This window comes from Chamaea fasciata, unplaced genomic scaffold (genome assembly GCF_029207755.1).
Source record: "Chamaea fasciata isolate MVZ Bird 193981 ecotype frontalis unplaced genomic scaffold, bChaFas1.0.hap1 SCAF_19, whole genome shotgun sequence".
Classification (NCBI taxonomy): domain Eukaryota; kingdom Metazoa; phylum Chordata; class Aves; order Passeriformes; family Sylviidae; genus Chamaea; species Chamaea fasciata.
In genome coordinates, this window is record NW_027094104.1 from 6,171,841 (window position 1) to 6,189,173 (window position 17,333).

At 39.9% G+C, this 17,333-nt stretch overlaps 1 protein-coding gene across 4 annotated transcripts in view; it reads left to right on the plus strand.

The window, feature by feature from the left end:
• Nucleotides 1-17,333, plus strand: part of SPAG9 (sperm associated antigen 9) — a 60,120-nt gene that overhangs the window by 22,808 nt on the left and 19,979 nt on the right. For 2 of the 4 annotated variants that reach the window (XM_066200810.1, XM_066200811.1), the window contains exons 4-12: nt 2,085-2,179; nt 7,043-7,196; nt 11,299-11,509; nt 12,002-12,101; nt 12,660-12,781; nt 15,832-15,889; nt 16,429-16,581; nt 16,667-16,718; nt 17,138-17,268. In XM_066200810.1, coding sequence (XP_066056907.1) covers nt 2,085-2,179; nt 7,043-7,196; nt 11,299-11,509; nt 12,002-12,101; nt 12,660-12,781; nt 15,832-15,889; nt 16,429-16,581; nt 16,667-16,718; nt 17,138-17,268 — 1,076 coding nt within the window. Of the gene's footprint in view, nt 1-2,084; nt 2,180-2,672; nt 3,021-7,042; nt 7,197-11,298; nt 11,510-12,001; nt 12,102-12,659; nt 12,782-15,831; nt 15,890-16,428; nt 16,582-16,666; nt 16,719-17,137; nt 17,269-17,333 lie in introns of those variants that run through there. The other 2 variants (XM_066200812.1, XM_066200814.1) reach the window with 1 other exon arrangement.

Below are 17,333 nucleotides of genomic sequence, written 5' to 3' on the forward strand. Positions count from 1 at the left end.
CCGGAGCTGTGGCTGAAGGGATGGATTAGAAACTCCGGGGCTGTGGCTGAAGGGATGGATCAGAAACTCCGGAGCTGTGGCTGAAGGGATGGATCAGAAACTCCGGAGCTGTGGCTGAAGACACGGGAGGTCTCGGCAGGCAGGGGGTGCGGGCTGCAGAGTAGTGAAAAACTCAGAGCACTGCCGAAGACAGTGCTGGGACAACAGCCACCCGGCTCCCAGCGGGGCTGAAAGGGGAAGGCTCAGGATCCCCGGACACCCAGGAGAACAGTGACAGGCCCCTGTTTTAGTGAGGCAGGCGGTAACAAGGTCCCAGGTCAGTGGCTGCTCCCAGGAGCAGGGACCCCACAGCCGAAGGAGCAGGACTGAGCTGGGCACCTGCAGCAGCAATGAGCTCCCTTCCCCAAGCAGCAGCTCCACCGTCTCTTTCTGAAGGCCCATGAGACCCCGCTGCCGGCTAACCCATCTCAAGCATCCAGCCATCAGTGCTTCTTAGCAGTGCAATGGGAAAAAAAATCCACAACTAACAAGGAAAGAAAACCTCACCCCCAACAGCATGATATTTTATTCTGGTCTGAATTATTTTTCTTAATTCAGGTGAATGCTGGGAAAACCAACATCCGTTTGTAACCAGCACATAAGTTACTGATTTATAGCGTATCCATCAGTCAGGATGTATTAAGCCTGTTGGTTTGATCAGAAAAATCTGAAACTAAGAATATTTATTCCTATGTAGCTAATGCTGGCAAGAAGCATTTGAAGAGATGCTGGCACTAGCTGAGGTTGGTGGCATCTGAAGGTCAAACTCAGACACCACAAACCTGTCTTGAGAGTAACACATAAATGTAGGTTTCCAGGTCCTGCTGAGTTCAGTACTCATGTGTGCAGCTGCCCCCAAAAGAAAAGATTGTATAACTGATTGTACAAATGCCTGGTAATATCACTATTCTGAAGCGTTTGTATACCCTTTGTAGAATAGCAGAAGAAATTACAATTTTAGAGAGTAGTTTGTTGGGTTTTTTTTTTTTCTAGAGAAAGCCGTTAAGATGTGACCTGAATATGTCTCAGGGAAAAAAAGTACATTAAATTCCTCTGCAGTACACCTGGGATTTTTCTTCCTTTATTGTTCCTAGAGCCTTATTCATCTGTGAACGTGAATGTTGGAAGTGCTAAAAATACCAGATTGCACACAGACTTCTCCTTAGGCTTTCCCAGTTTTAAGTTCAGAGATGTGTGTCCGAATAAAGCCCTTGGAATGATGCAGTGATACCTGGTACTTCTCCCCATGCATGTCCTGGATCAGTTACATGCTGAGAGCAGTATCCTTTGGCCATGGGAGTCAGGGCTCATTAAATAAGTCATGACTGCAGCTGTTGGCCTGTGCTTGTCTCTTTTGGGAAAGAGAGAGCAAGCAGAACTCGTCTTGAGTGCTCAAAATCCACAGCCACTCTGTCCTTTTAATGAGATGGCAGCCTAGATAATTTAAAACCAAATTTCCCTTGTAGAAAATACAGAAAGCTGAAGTTTATTTGTATTTCAGTAGAAAAAAAGGAGAAGAAATGGGGACTTCATATTTTTGCCTGCAGAAATAATCTGATTATTAGCTTGTGGATTCAGAGTGTTTAATATTTTAGGAGCATACTGTCTAACCTTCACAGTAGTTTGCAATTAGGCCTATAGTGCCTATTATGCATCATGTGAAAAACGGTAGTATCTGCTGGACGTAGAGGTCTCAGACTCCAAAATGGATTTGGACATGATACTTCTTTTCTAAACTTATGTTTGAAATATTGCATGCACTTTCTTTACCCTTAGGAAGTTTCCTGTGCATGAATGTACAAGAATGTTCTCCACTATTTTTAATTTATTATGGACTTCTCTTCTGGTTTAATCAGTTAATAACCCTGGTTAATCTGGTTAATAACACTATAATTTTGCTTCTTTCTTTATTTCTTTAATGTCTCTAAACGCTCTTACTATTTAGCATTACGGGGGGAGAATATATTGGTCAAGAACTATGCAGCTGTGTGTAGTACAAGTAAATGTTACTAAATATTTCTTGCTGTTTTTGCCCTTTTAAACAGATGATACACAATTATATGGAGCACTTGGAAAGAACCAAACTTCATCAGCTAACAGGGGGTGATCAGCTAGAATCCACAACACACAGTAGAATTAGGTAAGCTATTTATTGGTCTCTCACCCTGAAATGAGAAAAAAATTCCATTCATTTGTGTTTGCAAGACTTTGTTCTTTAATCCTACAACAACGGTTCGGCTGAATCAGAAAGATTTGTTGTATGATTGGAATGTGGTAAGAGAACAGCGTAGAAATCCGTAGAAAGAGGCTTTTGCTGTTGTGCCTGCTCAGCGTTGAGATATACTTCGTACATTAATTAGCCTTAAACAATTTCAGCTCTTTGGAGTGTTTTTGTTGGGACAGGCAGGGAAAATGTCAGTGGCTGTCCCAGCCCGGCTGCTGTCTGGCTGCATCTTTGTGTGTGTGGCAATGGAGGCGTGCGCATGGTGCCCGCTCGTCCTCAGGGCTTGCTGGGAGTAGATTATGCAGATTTGGGAGCTTTAGAGCCGATGAACCCTGCGTGGAAGGAGGGAGAAGCACTCCTGGGCTGGCTGTGCCTCTGCGCTACTGCATCGATGCTGCGAGGAGCGGCGAGGGGGAGGAGGGTGGTGACGTCATTGCTTTGGAGCTGCTGCAGAAGAGTGGAACGCTGCTGCTGCTGCTGCTGATGGCATTGTTTTTGTGGTGGCGGCTGAATGACAGACTTTGCCTACAAAGATCCCCCCTTGGCCCCTGCATAGCCTTCTTGGAGCCGGCGTTCCACCATGCCAGCACAGCGCCATGAATCCGGGCTGCATGCTGCTGTTTGTGTTTGGCTTCGTTGGCGGGGCGGTGGTCATTAACTCAGCCATCCTGGTGTCGCTCTCTGTTCTGCTGCTCGTGCACTTTTCCATTTCCACTGGGGTGCCAGCTCTGACGCAGAACCTCCCAAGGATCCTCAGGTACTCTGACCCACTGAACCCCATCTTCGTGTGCTCTCGCTGCTGCCCTGCTTTCTGTTCTCCTGCTTTTTCAAACAGGGACAAATTAGAGAAGTAAATTATGTATAAATGTCATGTTTTGCTGAACATTTGTCTACGTACGATCTCTTTTCTCAGCCTTTTATTTAAGATCAGTTTACGTGTCTCTTTGCTGTGCAAAGGTCTTAACATCAGTTTATTGTAACCTGCTGCAAAAGCTGCAATGTTAATGTCGGGGATAAAGCTCACATTCAGGGTATTGTCAGGTACTTGGCTGATCTTGTGTAGCATAAATGTATGCAGTCTGTGGCTTTGTACTATTAAACTGCACCTGTTTTAATCAAAAGGCTTATGTAAGGTCAGTTAATTGATGTTAAAACCACAGTGATTAGTTGATCATGTTATTTTCAAAAAATCTGATTATTACTTGGTGGGGGAAAAAATCTATCATGATTTAAGCATTAGAACTCTTAAAGCCTATTCACTATTGTTCAGAAAAGTGTTACCCTCTCCTCTGTTTCTGTACTTGTATGGCAGGTTGCCAGCTGTCTGTCCCCCCCACCCCGCCTCAGGTTATGTTCTGTTTGTCCTACGTGCCTGGAGCAGTAGCAGACAGAAATGCATTTGAATATTGTGACCAAAAGTAGTCTTGACATGTTTTAATACTATAGTTACGGATGGAAAACAGCTGGAAAGGTTTAAAATGCAGCTTTCTGGCCTGAGCACTTGACTTGTTTTACCTGTGGTTATAAGTTTAATAAATTCAGTTTTAAATGGGAAAAATGCTGGAAATCAGTGTTCTCTGAGCAGCTATCTGACTTTTTCCTCCTTAATACTAGGTGCGTGTAGACTTTGTATGGTAGTATACTTTTAACTTGGGTCTGTGAGCACAGAAGTGTTGTTCCAAAGGTTAAAGGCAATCAATAGATGAAAGAAATACCAATTTATATCAGTAGCTGATAAAAAATTTGAATGAATATTTAAATATGAAGAAATAAAATAAATTTCAAGTGAAACTATAGATTGGTCTAGTTAGTAAGGCTGTGTTTGTTTAAAAGAGGAGGAAACCCAAACGCAGAATAAATGTTTCCCAACTCTAAAACCAAACAAAACCAAAACAGAACTTCATGTCCAGTAACTTTTAAGATATTTTAAAGTTTTAAACAGTCAGATGGTTTAAGAAATAGGTTTTGTTTTCTTTTTTTTGGTAATGTGCTTTTGTTCCCCTGGAGTAATGGATTTAAGGGGTTTGGGGAAGCTATGCTTTTTCCTGCCCTTCTAATTTCCTTTAGGAATTACATGAATTAGAATTCAGATGATTAGTTTAGGCTTTTAAAATACGTGTTTCCATTCCTCTCACTGTGGCTTTTTCAGATATTTTTTGGGCACTGGGGAAGCAGAAGAGGTTCTTTGCTTTCTGCTCAACAAGCAGTGAAATAAATTGAAATTGCTTCAGTCTGATTGGAACATTTCTTTAGTGCAGACACTCTCACATAATAAGCTTCATTCCCAAAATCAGCCTCTTTTGCAAACTTCATTTACAGACTTGCAACGCACCCAACCTCTGTTCTAACACATCAGAATATGTTTATTAGAAAATTTCTTTCAAACTAATCTGGAAAAAAAGCGATGCCAGGTGTGAACTGTTTCGGTACCCATTTAATTCTCTCTTTTGAGGATTGTGAAGCAGATCAGCTTTGCGGCAAGTCCTGCAGTAAGGAAATGTGCTGGACCCTCTGCCTGAGGCCAGGCCCCTCACAGTGCTGCTCTATTGATGCCTTAAGTTTTAGTTTTCACTTTTTTCAGATTCTGTGCTGCCTAGGGGTGTAGTTCTGAGCCTCACATTAAGTGCTAGTAAGCTCTCTTCACAGAGTAGGTAGATGAAACAAATCCTTTTCCTGCTGAAGAACAAGGACAACAAGTGCAGCTTTCAGGCCCAAAAGCATAAACAACGGTGGACTGAAGAGAGAAATAAGCAGAGTGAGACCTCACAACCTGCAGCTGTAATTGGACAATTAAGCCCCAATATGCAAACGGACCAAAACTTATAAAAGTGTAAGACCTTGTGAGTGGTCATCCATTTTGTGACCATTCTAAGTCCACCTTGGGTGTAGCCCTGGTCAGGCTCTTGTCCTGCCCAAGGTATACCCTTAAAGGCCCTTCAGTAAATATCCACTTCATTCTCCAGCTCTGTCCAGTCTCTGTTTCTGGTCAGCCTTCCCAAGGCATCACTGTCAGCCACTGAAGGGCAGCTTTTCTTCCTCCTTTTTGTTCCCGCACTTCTTATCCAATGAAATGGTCTCAGACCCTCTTTTGACGTAATCTCAGCTTCTGTGGCCTTTCTTTTGTTCCCCACATGCCTGAGAGCTGTGGGAAATCTAAAGTAAAGCAGGACCTGTTACAGTAGTGGGAATCCTTAGATTCTGCTGTGGGGTTTCTCATTCCAGCAGTTGCAGATGCTGGAACATTATCTGTTGTTTTGAATTTTGTAACCCAGACTGATTTGCTTTACTCACTTTGCTGACTGCTTTGTTGTTGTGCTAAACTACTTCACAAGTAATGCCTTAATTTGGTATAATATTTCTGCAAGGCCAAGATAGCTCTAATGTGAGAATTAGGTGCAAAGGTTTTTGTGAGCAGGAGCATCTTTCTACACCTGGACTGGAAAGGTTCATGCCAATTAGAATTGTTTGCTGTTTGAACATTGTGATTTTGACAATGTAAAAATTTACCAAAGAGAGTTTACTGATTACTTGGTAAATAAAATCCTTTCTTCAAAGTAAATAAGCAAAATCAAAAATATGTCCAGAAATGCTTAGCTTTTGCTTTTCAGCTCTGCCTGCCATATATTTGCATGTATTTTGTATGCAGATACTAATTCTGCCCAGGTTATGTTTAATTTTTGAAAGGCCACATGAAAGAAAGCACGTGTGGTTGGGACTTGACTTTTTTTAATGCTAAAATGTGAAAACCATGCCATCACTTGTGCACACTTTTATCTTCTGCCTCTACTATACTTAAAGCTGTGCTAGTTGACTACAGTCATTTTTTTCTGCTTTACATTGTTCTGCCTGAACAAACACTTTGCTTATCTCAGTTCTAGGCCTGGCTGATATTTTTCCTTTTCAGGGCTGGCCACAGCATCCTATGAATGGCATTGTACACAATGGTTTTGTCTCTTGCTAGTAGGAAGAATGAATCCTTTTGTGCACTGAGCACACTACTGACCTGGGGATTTTTTTTGTTTCTTTTGAGGGTTACTGCATAAACCTTTGGAATTTCCAAATGCTGTTTGCCATAGGGATGTAGAAAGAGTGAAGAAGTGAAAATTTAGGATGAGACAATTTACTTTGGTGGCACAAGCTTTTGTGCAGCTTTAGGATGAAGCAGAGTGTTGAACTGATCTTGGGTAAAACTACACAATTTTTAGCTGAACCAGTTGTAACATTGGTAATTCCCTGACCCAGTTCTTTTCTCTTACATAAATCCATGTAGTTTCTGTGATCTTCAGAAATAAAATCCCCAATGATTTGAGAAGAGTTGCTTGAGACTTACTGTTTACAATTTTGCAGACACTTCAGTTGATGATTTAGCTGTTTGCTGTTGTAGAAATTATGTGGTTGTATCTTGGAGAAGAAGGTGCAAAATGGTACTTTTAATAGTGGCTGCTGAAAACTATTTTCAGTCTGAAGTAAGGAAACACTTTCGTCTTATACTTTGGTTGGTGTTTCATTTCTGTAAAACTTTTCTTTGCTACATTTTAGCTGTAGTGTAAATCAATAACTGCTATTTAAAGCTGTGAAATTGGCTTGGCAATTGTGGACTGAGGAATTATTGGGTGCTGTGGCACAGTCTGGGTGTGCTGCACTGCACATCTAATGGAGCAGTGTCTGGATGTTTGAGCCTGGAATTTCACTGCTTCCCTGCTGATTTCAGAGGCCTGCAGGGAAATAAACTGTGGGCCATCTGAGATGGCTGATGAACCCTGCCTGTCTTTCCAACAGGAAGGAGCGTCCAATATCCCTGGGCATCTTCCCATTACCTGCAGGAGATGGTCTCCTCACACCCGAGGCTCAGAGGGAGGCGGCGGAAACACCTGCGGCAGAGCACTGGAAATTCCCTGAGCTGAGCCAGCCACGGTCCCACACCAGCCTCAAGGTGAGCACAGCCTGGCTGCCTTGTGTGGCAGGAGAAACTCCCATAACAGATGGTAGATCTTTGGGAGGATGGAAAAAAAGAGCCCAAAAAACCCCACCAAATCGAGAGAGAGGAGGTAGACCCCTAAAACATCTCTGTGTAAGCCAAGTAGGTTGCTTACTCCAGTGAGCTTTGAGGGAACTTTCTTAGTACAAGAAACAAAGTTTTGGGGGCATTTTCCAAAAGAGTGGTAATACAGGTTAGTTCTCCTGTTGTTCTCCGGAGTGGGTCTTTTCTTTCTGACTGAGGGCCCTTTCCAAAGGTTCCAACTTGTTTTTCCACACTAGATATGTTACTAGGTAATGGGAACAGTCTAATTAATTTTATTGATGCTGCTTTAGAAGGAAAGCTTTGGCGATGACATGGGCAGTGCTCTTCATGCAGCGTCTGCCTACTACCAGGTGTATGGTGCAGGTAGACCACAGAGCTGAGAATGACCTAGCTTCCCTAAATGAGTCTGTGATCATGATTTCCCTTACTTGTAGCTTGGCTATAATTCCTGCACTTGTTCTATGTTCCACCTGTGAGAGGGTAGAAGAAAACAATGTGCAGGAGTGGAGGAATGGGGGAGTGGTGTTGGAGTGTGATGAGTCTGGCAGTCTGGGGTGCACTCACAGCACAGCAGGAGGAGGATCTGCAGAGCGAAGAACTCCAGAATGTGTAAATCCTCCCAATATATATTTCTTGATGAGGTTTTTTGGAAGCCTGTGGATGTACTGTTATTTCTGGAAAGGCATACAGCTGAGAGGAGTTTCCTCGTAAGTGAACTTGATACCTGCCTAGCAGGGGAATATTAACTGATCAGAACTACAAAAACTATTTGGAGGTAATAGGAATCTATTTATTTATCATGGAGGTCATAAGGAGATAATGGGAAGAGTAAATAGTGGTTAATTATTGGGATATCAAAGTGACAATGTGTGTTTGCTTCTAAAAATTTGTCACTTAAAAGGGTGCTAGTCAGGAGGTTGGATTTTGAATATGTCCAATTCCCTTTGTCTTATGCTATTAACATCAGTAAATTGGTAGATTTTAGGAAAGCTGGCTGAAATATGTACACTAAATACAAGTTATGACTAAGAGTAGGTGGAGATGAAGTGGAAAGGGAAGCTTCTGATTCCATCTTTCCCTTCAGAAAATTGGCTAATCCATATTGTCAAAATAGGCTTCTTGGTATAATTCTTCTAAAAATAATGCCCTGCTAAAATGAGAATTCACAAAATAGCACAAACTGTAGTTCAAATCTGTTTATTCAGAATAAGTTCCTTGAGTCCAAAGGAACATCTTTACTTTGTAGCTGTGGATGTAAAGTACTTCTGAAGTGAAGCTGTTGAATAACATGATATATGGAAGCCAAAACCAGCATTTGAAACTTTTTTTCTCTACTACTTTTCTTCTGAATATTTTTAATATCCAGTATAAAGCACAAACAAGATTCGGCTGCTTTCTAGCATCTATTTTCCATTCATGCCTGAAACTTTAATTAATGGTCAGCGTTTCCTCCAGAAGTATCACAAAGAGGAGGTGGCAGAGATTAAAAAAATCTGGGTATTCTATAGCTTGTGCAATAGTGACATTGCTGGATATCATTGTAAGATGACACACAATTGTGTATCAGTCAGTCTTTTCTACTCATTCCTGAACAGCATTGCAGATGAGTTATTCCTTCAGATTTAATTACTGAATTTTCAAACTGTTTTTCTTTTTCTTCAGGAAAAGTCTTTTGGCAACATGACAAAAAAAGTCAATTTTGCTAAATCAACACAGCACTGACTTTCAAATGTTTAGGCTTTGAGATATTCGATTAATTCAGTGTCACTTAATGAAATTGCTTTTGCTTTTCTTTAGTTCTAGAACAAATATTTGTAATAGTTTAATCTCTCTGGTTTCCAAGAGTAAGCTAAAAAAATACCCTAGATAATAAAGTCAGAAATATAAAATAGATGGGGTGATTTGAAATTCCCTTAGGGAAAGGACCATTTTATTCCCTGTTTTTTCGTGTGCTATCAAGCTATTTTCCTTGAGCTTTGTGTGTGAAAGTCAGTGATCAGTTTGTGCTGCATCGGTTAGTGGATGCTCTTGGAATACAAAGATGTAGAAATGTTTAAACAGAGCCAGCAGCTCTGCTGAGGTTTTATTCCTCATTTGTGTGAGTTCTGGATGCCCTTGGTGTAAGGAGCACCACTTCCTCCCTTCTGTAGCTGCTTGCTCAAGTATGAACCATTATCCAGTGCCTCAACTTCACCCATTCAAAAGGCAATTGGGTAAATTGCAGAGTATTTTTTATTTTCTTTTATTCCTTTAGAGGTATCTGTATTTCTGAATACTTTGGACAGAAAATCAAATATTAATAATTGGTTATTCTGCAATTTACTATAAAACAATGAGAACTGTCAGTAATTGAGAGGCAAATAGTGCTGTATTTTTGTTCCTAGGACGTGCAAATTCAACATGGAGATGTTACTATCAAGCAAGGTTTACGTTTATGCTGATATAAATAAATGTGTTTTGCTCCCTGTTCCCACACAAAAAACAATTTTGCCATAGTAAGTTCCAAAAGGAGAAATCTCTAAGTTACAATTCATAGTAATCTTATGCTAAGTACAAGTGAGGCAGTGTATTTCTACATGCAGGTCTCTTCTGTGTTTTTTTTTTTTTTTTTTTTTTTTTAATGGCCTTAAAATTCAGTTTCATTTCCTCCTCTAAAGGGTATGCAGTGAATTTATGCTTTGCAAAAATCTGATCCTGTTTTGTTCTTGTGACAAGTTCAGTCATGTTCTCTTTAAAAAATGTCACAGACTTGTTCAGGTTGCTTTCACCTCTGATTCCCAAACAAACCCTACAAGAACTTTTGATAGAACGTTACCATCCTGCCTTCATTTTGCACACAGCAGCCTCAAGTTTCATCTTTATTTTCCCCAACAAGATTCCTCTAATGGTGTGTGTTAGAAACTATTGGCCTAAACAGGCAGATTTGTTTTCCTCTCTGCAGTGAGCTGTTACTCACTGTCATGTGCTACTTAAGTCGTAGATCAGACATCTGATGTGGGTCAGGGCATGAATGGGAGGTAAAATGTGAATGAAAGTGATGAGAGAAGAGCCAAAAAAGGGCTTTTGGTATATTCAGGTAGTGGCCTCTGGTTGTGTCACACACAGTGCACTGCTCTGCCCTCCCACCCAGTGCCTGTTGCAGCTCTGTCTGTGTGATGGTCCCAATCTGGAGTCCAGCAGCTGGATTAAGTCCATAATTAATGCCATAATTGTGAGCCTTGACACAATTTCACTGTAAATTGTTGACAGGAATCAGCTTCTGAGGAGGAGCTGGTGTTCCTTGGTTGATCTGAAATCTAACTGGACAAGTAGTTACCGCAGTTCCGTGTCTCATTCGCAGTGTCAGCCAGTGCTCACAGTTCAGACTGGGAAGCACTTAAAACCTGAGTGAAGTGCTTGCAGATATGGACATGTTCAAGGCCAGGTTGGGCAGGGCTTGGGGCGACCTGGTCTAGTGGAAAGTGTCCCTGCTCACAGCAGGGAGTTGGAACAAAATGATTTTTAAGGTGTCTCCCAACCCAAACCATTCCGTGATTATGATTCTATGAATTACTACAGTCTCATGTCAGTTGAATCCATGTTTGCATCAGTGCTTCAGTGGCTGCTTTTTAAGATAGCATGTATATTCTGAACCATTAATTTTACAGTAGCTTTGGGAAGATTAAGCAGTTCATTGTGCAGCTAGAAGGACTCTTAGAATGAGAATGCTGCTTGTTTTCTGGAAGACTTCACAGAAAAGTAGTAAAGTAGTGACTAAAATTATCAGCTGAGTTCAAACATTACTATTAAAAATAAAGGCATTTTTATGTAGTTATAATGGCCTTAACAAGAGTGAAAGAGCCATAGGCTAAAGATGACTGTACTGGCTTAAAGTATTACTTTTAATTCATCTGACTTTGCATTTGCATAATTTTCAGAAAAATGCAGGTTTTGTTGTCTGTTCCTTAGTTTATATGCCCAACTCCTCTAATAACACTTTGTTCATTTTTTACTGGTAATGGTGGAATTCTAGGATGAGCTCTCTGATGTTAGCCAAGCAGGCTCCAAATGTACTACTCCAGCATCCACAGCTGCTTCAGATGTTCCTGTGCTGCCTGCTGAAACCCCTCAAAAGGAAAATGTTGAAGGGCTTGCAAAGGACACAGAGATGTTGAATGAGAAGCTGGATGTAAGCAAGAATACTCAAGTACAGGTAGCTCAAGAAACAAGAAATGTGTGCACTGGTGAGCTGCTTTAACTTCTTAATGTAGGGTTACTATAGATCATATTTGATCACTTATTAATTACTTTTTGTTGTGCACAAATGAGAATGGGGTTTTTCTGCTCAGTGTTTTAAGGAGTACAGAATATTGGTCAGAGATAAATCTGTTGTTTATTGGTGACTTTAGTCCTTTTTCTTCAGAATCAGAATTATTTACGACATTTCTTTGGCAGTAGAAGAGTCACAAAGAGTCATCAAATGTTGGACGTCTTGGTTTTAATTGCAGAAATAGTAGGAAATAACTGTTGGATGACTTGTGTTAAATTCAGGAGAGACCTAGAAATTCCAGTGTCTGCACTAGAGTATCAAAATCTGTGCGTCTTTTCATTTAATTACCTTGATAAGTCTTTGAACAGAAGTATCCTAAGTTGGCAATTGATTAAGAAACTACTACATGTAGTTAATATGTCATGATGATTTTGTTTATGGGCTTGTACCACTTGCTTTGCCCCAGGAGGAAATGAAAATGAAGAAAAATCTGAAGTACAGGCAATCATTGAGTCAACTCCAGAACTGGATATGGATAAAGATCTCAGTGGATATAAGGGTTCCAGGTAAATTGTGTGTTTTGATTTGAGGAAGAAGACAAATTTTAGAAGGTTATTTAAAGATGCTGTTTATGGGAATTTTCTTTTTCTTGTCTTTGTTTCATTCTTGTGATGAGAAGGATAAAATCACCCTGTATCTTAAGGGTGTAGGAGCTTTGTGTGAGAGGAGCCCCTTCTCTGACCAGAGGAATATTTTGACCTCCTACTATTCAGTTCTCGTGCATTCTTGCTATATTAAATGACTTCCAGTTTAGCTGAGCTGTCTGTTCTTCAGGCATTTGGGCTAAGTCCTGACACAACTGAATTTCTACAGGCCAAAATTTGATATGCTTTAATTTATTAAAATCCTGTCCAGCTCAGTATCAGCAACTGCTTCAAGATTGGGATCTTGATGGCAAAGCAGCATTTGAAAATATAATCTAGAATTCGTAAGCCAGCTGAAAGCTTGTGGGATTTGTTTGAGGGAACAAACGAACTCCTGGTAAAAAATACAGAGAAAGCTTTTCTTCCTTATGGGAGTGTTATCCCCCTCCTTTTTCATGTCTTGTTTAATTCTCTGCCCAGCACTCCCACCAAAGGCATCAAGAACAAAGCATTTGACCGTAACACAGAGTCACTCTTTGAAGAGCTGTCATCTGCTGGTTCTGGCCTAATTGGAGATGTGGATGAAGGTGCAGATTTACTGGGTAAGAAAGGTTATTTACAGATGCTGTTTACAGCAATTTTTCCTTTTTAGGAAGTGCGTAATTATTCTTGCTGGATTTATTGTTAGGCTTCATTTGCATTAAAATTGAGTAGCATCCTAAGGTAGTAATTGGAATGTAAAACCAGAAGAAAGTGTTTGTTGTTTCTCTCTGTATAACGATCTTAATCTTTTGGGGCACTTCCTACACTAGTCTCCATTTCTCCTGGTATGTTCTCTTACATAAGGGTTTTTATCTCAAGGAAGGATTTTTGCCTTGAACTAGTTTTAGGTAGTTTTATTCAGGTCGTGCCTGATCTGTAGTAGCCTGGCTTTATCACCTCCTTAGGGATTTTAACTTGAAAGAGAATTGCAGCAAGTGAAATGGTGGCAATTTGAGAATCAAACTGTTAATTGATAGGGGGAGGGAAACTCACATTTCTCCTTCCCCTAAGCAGCTTGCTGTTACTTCTATGCTGACTGAAAAAATTTGAGTTTTGAGTTGGCCAAGATCAAAAAGGTCATCAGAAGAATCATCTTTCTATAAACAATATAGCAAGATATTTTTTGCTATATAGTTGTTCAGGTCTCATTTTGAAATAAGGAAAGCTGGTACTGTGAAATGTATAAAATGCAGATGTCACTCTCAGATGCCTTTGAAATGGGTTGTGTGCAGACAATCAAGGAGAGAAGCTCGTTTGCTTCTGCCCTCTGACCCTGCAATGATGCAGATTGTTAGGACTGTTAAAACTCCTGTGTGCAATCTGGATTTCTGGTTGTTCAGTGTTCCTCCAGAAACCTATTTTACATCAAACAGGTGACCTTTCTGTAGATATTACTCACTAGGAGTAATGGTCCTATCTCCAGTCTGAGATGGTTTTTCTTTGTTGTTGCTCTGAGCAGTGAGACTCTCCACATCCTTACTGCAACATACTCCATCCAAATCTCTTGGATGTCATTCCATTGTCACGGGGACAACTAATCACACATTCTGCATGCAAAAATACAGATACTGAAGAAGTATTAACATGGAGCAACATCCATCCCTTAGCTGTGATAAACTGATAAAAGAAATCAAACTGTTGTCAGGATGTCCTGATTCTAATGCTTTGTTTTTCATAGGCAAAAAATAACCTACTTTTTAGTATAACTTACTAAGGGTTTGTCAGTGAGTTTAGTATTAGTTTCTGTAAATCTATTGCTGGAAGCACCAGTGTGTGCAAACTAAGCCTAGGGTTATACCTGCGTTCGTTATGCAGAACGTATTGGTCTGAAAATCTGATTTTAGAATTGTCGTTTAACTTTGAGGACAACCATAGTCCAAAACCTGAAAAGCCACACCTCCATCTGGGTGTTTAAATCTGGGTGTTTAAAGCATTTGAACCTGTTCTAAGTGAACGTTAAGCATCAGTTTGGAGTTGTGTAAAAATAGTTAATTGGGATTCTCCAATCTGTTTTCTCTTGGGCTGCATACCCAGGGGAATATTCTGGTGTGTATGCTTCTTTTTTCAAAAAACCCTTGAAATCTGTTGCTTCTCCAGTTAGGCATTCTTGGCTGCTGCTCTCATGAAATATGTTCTCTCTATTTTTTCCCTGCTTGGTATCTTTTTTCTTGCTGTTGCACTCTGGCTTTCTAGTTTTTGTTCTTGCATTATAATAGATCCTGAAACCTATTGGACGTTATCCTATGTACTTTTATCTGTGAATACTGAAAACGTTTAAAAAGCAGTAAGCATCTTGAATAAAATCTCTTAATGGCTGTGGTATAGGGGATTTCTCCAGATATTGATAAATTAACCATGGCTGATCTAAGTTAGTTCAGTAAATGTCATTTACTTTTAATCCAAAACCCAGAGAGGGAAATGTCAAAAGAGGGAACTTTGACTTGCATGTCTATTTATAGATACCTTTTTTCTTTGTTATCCAAGTATTTTTAAAGTCTTCTGCTGCCAAAGTTGCTTAGAAGATTGTGTTCCTTAAGTATTCTAAAAGGCCTCCACCATTAAGATACCTTTTTCATTCATTATGTTAATCTTGAGTTAACATAATTGCTGTTATCTGTGTGGTAATTATTTTGCTGTGCAAGATGCAAAATAATTATTCTCTCCTGAAATTACCTTTTTTTAAATTCTGAAAATCATATAAGGTATGCAAAAAATAGAGTGAGAAATTAATTTCCAGAAATTTAAGTAACATTGAAGGAGTTACTTGAAAAGTTATGTTCACTTTTTTCCATTGTAGCATATTAATTGGAAACTTCTGAATGGCTTAGAATTTCTTCCAAGGCCTGTGCTTTTAAATTATTTCACAGAAAATGAGAGACTTTCATTAAGTTACTGATTTTTATAAGAGGTTTAACCAATGGAAATGGTTGTGACAAACTTAAATTCTTCAACATCAGTCTTCTGTATAAATCCTGCTTCTAATCATGTCATATCCCACTTCAGATTTTTGGTGGTGGCTTTAATTTGCTCTTACTTCCTAAGTCTAAATCTTTTGTTGGTCCTCACTCATACTACACCTCACATGAAATGTTTCTTGTTCTTGTTTTTGCTCTACATGGAATGCATGGGCTTTAAAGACCATAATTTCTTTGGTAAGGTATCATTTGCTCTGGGGAAATCTGCAGGGTTTTCACAATCTGAACTTTATTCAGCATGTCTTGTCTATAACTGATACACTCCGATATCTAACATGGTATAAAAGACAGTTGAGCATTTTAAACTTAACTTTTTGTGGTCTAATACTTCTGCAACATATGCTGTGTTTGGTTTTTGACTTTGTACTGTAACATCTAAATATACAGAGTAGCAGCACTGGCCTGTGCTTAGTCAGGGATGTCTTTGGGCTTTAATTGACGTCAGACTGGGAGAAGGTGGGGGGGAAAGCTAATTGTAGAAGGTAGGTTGGACCTGAAACTTGAGATAGCTCACAGTTCTTCTGACAAGTTTGTCGTACTTAAAGTTCAGTTGACTTTAGACAATGGCAAAGCCTAAGTTTTGTAAAAATAACCATTTTATATGCTAATTTCATGTGCTTGTTTCCTTTGGAAAGGAATGGGGCGTGAGGTTGAAAACCTTATTTTGGAAAACACTCAGCTGCTGGAGACAAAGTAAGTGAGAATGTTTACGCAGAAATACAGACTTCCAGTTATTTCATCACATCTTCAATATCCTGATACAGAAATGAAACTATACAAATATGATTTCAGTTCTAAGAGTAGTGGGGGTGTGAGTATTTTGAATTTGTAGGCGTATTTGTCTGAGTTGGTCTTCTTCTAGAAATTAAAGACCTAAGAAGCAAAATGTACTTTTATCCTTGTAAGGCTCCAAGAAATGCAGTGCTGTGTACTGATGAGATCAACTCCCTGTCAGAAACAGATTTCAAGTGCAGAGGCAAATCCACTGAAGCACTGTTGAGGAATTTTTTCTAAGCAAACTGATTTATCAGTACTATCTTCTAATAGAGAGAATGTAAATGTGTTTGAATGTTGGAGATTTGGGGGAACGTGGTTTGATCTCTAAGAACACTGTGTTGTTTTACAGTAGTTCTGTGTAAGAAATGTATAGGGTTTAAAAATGAAACCAGGCTGAAGCTGAACTGCGAGACCATGGTCATCCTTTTAACCATGTGTTTTTGATGTTTGTGTAGAAATGCACTGAATGTAGTGAAGAATGATTTAATAGCAAAGGTGGATGAATTGACCTGTGAAAAGGATGTACTACAAGGTGAATTAGAGGCTGTAAAACAAGCAAAACAAAAGCTTGAAGAGAAGAATAAAGAGCTGGAAGAAGAGCTGAGGAAGTAAGTTTAATTCTGTAGTTGTGAAAAAGGAAAAGAAGAAAAACTCTACTGTGGTATTTAATGCAGTTTTTTATTTTGTATTTAGAGCTCGTGCAGAAGCAGAGGAAGCAAGACAGAAGGCTAAAGAGGATGATGATGTAGGTGTATATGTATGTGATTGTGTGTGTCATTCAGTGGGACATTAGAAGTCCGTGTGTTTAGTGAGTGCTACTAAAACTTAGTGCTTGATAAGGAGTGGTAAAGTTCATCCCCGTATAGAAATGACAGAAGATCAAAAGAGCACAAGTAAACTTAAATTAACAGTGATTAGCTTGCTTGCTTTCCTCTCTGCCCTCTTTTATCACACTCTTTTTTTGAAGAGCTGTTTTCATTCACAATATATTGCATACAAAGGATGGGAGGGAGAGGAAGGTAAAACTCAGATTTCCAAAGCCCCGAACTATTTGAAATCTGGAATTGTGCCCTAGCCTGGCTGTTACCAGGAGGCAGGGGGTGGCTCTGTAGGGCTCTGTGGTGCTCCTTTGTCCCTGCCATGTTTGTTTCCTTGTGTGCCCAGAGCGACGTCCCCACGGCACAGCGGAAACGCTTCACACGTGTGGAAATGGCCCGAGTGCTGATGGAGAGGAACCAGTACAAGGAGAGGCTGATGGAGCTGCAGGAGGCTGTCCGATGGACTGAGATGATAAGGTGAAAGGGCTCTTACAGAATCCTTGTCAGAGCTCCTTGTGATTTTTAGCTGCTGAGTGATCTGC